This window comes from Aotus nancymaae, unplaced genomic scaffold (genome assembly GCF_030222135.1).
Source record: "Aotus nancymaae isolate 86718 unplaced genomic scaffold, 86718_ANA_hifiasm-v0.15.2.pri h1tg000006l, whole genome shotgun sequence".
Lineage (NCBI taxonomy): Eukaryota > Metazoa > Chordata > Mammalia > Primates > Aotidae > Aotus > Aotus nancymaae.
Window position 1 is genome coordinate 12,817,688 of NW_026988417.1, and position 4,506 is coordinate 12,822,193.

The window sequence follows — 4,506 nt, forward strand, 5'->3', positions numbered from 1 at the left end:
TGGGATGGGGGAAGAGTCACTGGCTGGGGCTTCAACCATGGGGTCTTACTAGGCTCTGAAACCGATGCTCACCGGAGGACGGGGAGAAATCCTAGGAATTTGTTCCCAGATTCAGTGGGATTCATCCATGACGCCTGCAAAGCCCCCGAAGTCATAATTTCTCTGAGCTGCCCAGGTTTACACTGTTCTTGAGGAGTGGGCGGGCAGCAGGGATGCTCCCAGGAGAGACTAAGCATCCTTGGTCCAAGCAAAAGAGGTTGGAAAAGGTCCCAGCTATTTCCAGCCCGCCTTACTGGTTCCCCCGAAGTCAGAAAGAGAGAGTGTCAGAGAAAACACGGCGTCCAGAGGGCAAGTTAAACTAAAAGTTTATAAATTAAAGAAAAAATACAGCGAATAGAGCTTCCAAACTTCACAAATCTTTTTACAGTTAATACTCTAGTTGAGTGCACAGTGCCCTTAAGGAGGCGAAAAGCGGCGAGGTTGACAAGACAGGTAGGATCACCTGTTTCAGGGTCAGTGAGGGGCGGAGAGGGGAGTCCCGGGCCAGAGCACAGGAGTTGCAGGGGGCGGAAGGTGGAGACTGAGGGCCAGGTGGCGGCACTGCGGTGGGCGCCTTGGAAAGGCTGGCCAGGGATATTCACATTGAATACAAAAATAACCGTCATTTGAATACAAACAACTGAAAAGTGCTACACGTCTTAACCTCCTTTAAACAAATAAAAAGACATTGAAGAAAAGTTTCTGCAGAGGGCTGCCCGGCTGTGCGCTCTCCTCGTTCAGGGGCTCCCAGGCGTTTCCTGCTTGGGCGCAGACCTGGGCTTCAGAGAGGGAAGGTGTGAGACCCCCGGCTTGCACCACGCTCGGAGGCTCCCTTCCTTACATTCAGTACCCTAATCGGGCGCCCCCATCCGAGCTCTGACACACAGGAGGGGTGGAGCGGAGGGCCTGAAAACCCAAAACTTCACGTTTCAAATCAACCCCTAGTCTGGTGTGCCTGGGACTGCCAGGATTTCGCACCCCTTGGTTACAAATGCAATTTCCAAAAATAAAAGATATGTAGATACACATAGATTGGTAGCATGGATACCATGAACTCGTGTGGCCTAGTGCAGGACGCTCCCAGCAGGCCTGAAATTCCGAGGATTCAGGCTATGTGGTTTCCAGGAGTTCCCGCTCAGGGAAAACACCACCCCCAGGCAGACATCATTAGAATCCAAATTCAACTCCAACATTGTCGTGATAATAAATAGAGTCCAGGGGCTTCCAGGCCTGTGGGCTATCAGGGCCCCTAGGCCATAGGGTGCCTCTGTTCAAATTAGAAAAAGGCGCCCCCTCGGGGCAGACTCAGCCCAGCTGCCAGAGCACAAGTCCTGGCCAACCGGAGCTGGAGCTGGGTTTCACCTCCGGGTGCCCCCTTGGCGGGGCGCCCCGTGCAGGCTACAGCCTACAGCCGTCAGCGGCGGTCCGGAGCCGGGGCGCGGGAATCACTCGCGGCCTCAGCCCAGGCCGGTTCACTGGGTGCCTGCGGCGGCCGCGCAGGTGGAGAGCGCCCAGCCTGGGAGGCAGTAGTAGGGGTAATAGTAGGAGGGCTGCAGTGGCAGAAGCGAGGGTGGCCGGAGCACTTCGCCGGGCAGGTATTGTCTCTGGTCGTCGCGCACCAGCACCTTTACTGCCACCTTCTTGGCGGCGGGCGCCGAGGCCAGCAGGTCGGCGGCCATCTGCCGGCGCTTGGTCTTGTAGCGACGGTTCTGGAACCAGATTTTCACCTGCGTCTCGGTGAGTTTCAGCGACGCAGCCAGGTCGGCGCGCTCGGGCCCAGACAGGTAGCGCTGGTGGTTAAAGCGGCGCTCCAGCTCGAAGACCTGCGCGTGGGAGAAGGCGGCCCGCGAGCGCTTCTTGCGTGGCTTGGGCGCCGCCGGCTCCTCCTCCTCCTCCGCGACGCCCGCCGGCCCGCTGCCGCCCCCGCCGTCGGCCCCGCCGCACAGCGCGGACACGTGTGCACCTCTGGGGCCAACACCGTCGTCCTCGGTCCTTGGGCTGCGGTCGTCTGCGGACCCAGGTGGGAACAGAAACAAGAGACTGTCAGCGCCACAGAGGAGGTGAGGCCGGGCCTCAACTGCAGGGGTCACGGGGGTGGGGCGGAAATACACTTTGATCCCACTCCATCGGAGCGGAGGTCTGGGAGGCCCTTGGCCCGGGAGGGCGGTCTTAGAATCTTGCCCCACTGGGTATCCGATCTGGGCCTCTTCAGAGGAGGACGGCTGACTTAGCCGCTGTGCCAACGCACTGTTGTCAAGACCAGCTCCCCACCCTCTCTGGGCCCCAGGCTCCCCTCAGTAACTTGGGGCACTGGACCCGAGCATCTGCGAAAGCTCTCCCAGCTCTCAGCGCTGAGCACTGGAGTTCTAGGCTGCATTTCCGTCTCTCTGCTCGGGTTCACGCGCCTCCCCACACTCAGTTCACACGCACACACGCGCGCGTCCTCGCAGCACACACTTGGTCTGGTGCAGGTAAGGGAAGGTGGAGGCGGATCCAGGGGCCAAAGGTAGGTAGAATCTTTGCCCGGGATTGCTGTGAGGGACATGCAAACAGGCTGAGCCAAGGCCTTAGATGGGCTCCTCTCCTCTTCTCAAGGAAATGAGAGGATGGACTGGATAGTAAATAGAGGGGGTTACCCCTGCCTCGAGTTTTGGGACCCTAATTCCACACCAGCTTCTCAGCCTCTTACCCGCCCTCCCGAAGCACTCCAACAGAAAGGTCCAGCGCTCCCCGCTGCTTGAGACTACAGAAGCTTGCACCCAACTAGGGCAGGCACCGGGATCTTCCAGACCACAGAACAGGCCAGGCCACGGCTGAGGAGGCCTCTCTCCCGCCTCCAGGACGAACTAAAGGCCCACTCCGGGATCCTTGGCCTAGGGCTGCTTTCCCAGACCTCGGGTCTGAGAAAGCCACACCAGCCCTTTCCCGAAAGCTCTAGTTCTGCAGATTCTCAGCTGTGGCCCACTCCTAGGTGTTCTTTACCACACATCCACCTACTGTGGGGCCGGGCCCTGGGACCCTGAGCTGGCAGGGTCTCTGGTCCAGAGCTAAGGCAATGGCTATCTGAGGTCTCTAAACCCCTCGCTTTTCTGCTTCCCTGATTTTGGGGGTTTGGGGACAGACACGGCAGAAAGCATTGGCGACGAACTCAAAGAACCCCGAATGCAGGGGGCAGCGATTCTCCAACTCAGTCTAATGCACATGGGCCCGGGACGTCTTAGGCCTCGCCCTGGGATAGGACGCAGGGCTCTGAGCTCCTCTGGTCTCTCCCGGGCTCAGTTTCCCAAGGGATAGAGCAGCTCGCGCCAGCGCGCAGAACTTCGGGACTTGGCCAGCCTCCGAGCCCCAGAGCGCGGGGTGCTCACAGCCAGCCACCCCACTCGGCACGGTTGCCCTTCACGTCCATCCCCTCAGCCCGGCCCCCATCCCCGCGAAGCTGCAGCAGACCTGAGACGCTGGCGGACATCTCGCTGTCGCTCCGGCCCGCGGCTTCCTCCTCTAGGTCTTTGGAAGCGGCCAGCTCACAGATCGGCTGACCGAGGCTCAAGGATCCCCCCGCGAGGCCGGCCCCGCTGGCCCCCGGCGCGTCCGCGCAGCACCGCCTGCTCTCGGTCTCTTCGCTGAGCGCGGAGTCCGAGTCCCAGCCTTCCGGGCTCTCTGCAGTCCGCCCCGCAGCTGTTCCGGTACCGGCCGGAGACGCCAGCAGAGAGTCCTCGGCGCCCCCCAGCGCGCCCGCGTCCCTCTCCCCAAAGAGCCGCCAACAGCAAACAGCGGGTGCCGCAGCCACCGCCACCGCTGTGCCCCCGGGCGCCGGGCGCCCCTCTGGCGCGGCCAGCCCCACGCGCTCCTCTTTCTTGTTGAGGATCGCCTGGATGGAGAAGGGCGTCAAGGTGTTGGCGCCGCGCACAGCCATCTGCGCCGCGGGCCGGAGCGGCCGGCGGGGCGGGAAGCCGGGGCGCCTAGCAGCTCCGAGCTGGACGGAGAGCGCCGGCGGCCGTAGCGCGAGTGAGCCGGGTGCGCGAGGCCGCAGCCGCCCACTCCTGCGCGGCCCAGCAGCCCCCGCCCCACTGCGTCCCAGGATCTGCGCCGACCCTCACCCCCACCTCAGAGGCCCACCCCGCCCGGAGACCCCCTCCCCCCGAATCCAGAGCCAGACGCTCTCTTTGCGCAGCTCAGCTGGATTATCTCATCCCTTTTCGCCCTTAGGGGCGGGCCGGGGTCTGCCCCCTCGGGGGACGTGAAGGAGGATTGGCGGGGGCCCCTCCGCGGCTGCAGTCCCCTCCCGAGCGCCGCCGGGGCGCGCGGCCCGAGTCACTTTTCTTTGCGCGTCTGTCCCTTCCCCGCCTGCAGGATTTCTCTCCTGTCTCGTCCTCCTCTGCCCTGCTGGGCAGGCTCTTCCGGAGCCCAGCCCCGGCGGCGGCGGCGATGGCGGTGGCGGCCGCGGTCGTTGGATTCCAAGAGGCGCGG

General features: G+C 62.7%; 1 protein-coding gene across 1 annotated transcript; it reads right to left on the bottom strand.

Moving 5' to 3' along the window:
- Positions 1-349: 349 nt before the first annotated feature.
- On the bottom strand, positions 350-4,046 carry NKX3-2 (NK3 homeobox 2). The gene is made up of 2 exons (XM_012464835.2): positions 3,487-4,046; positions 350-2,047 (listed from the first exon to the last, which is right to left on the bottom strand). Exons 1-2 carry the CDS (start codon positions 3,950-3,952, stop codon positions 1,512-1,514), a joined length of 1,002 nt encoding a protein of 333 aa, XP_012320258.1. The 5' UTR covers positions 3,953-4,046; the 3' UTR covers positions 350-1,511.
- Positions 4,047-4,506: the final 460 nt, after the last annotated feature.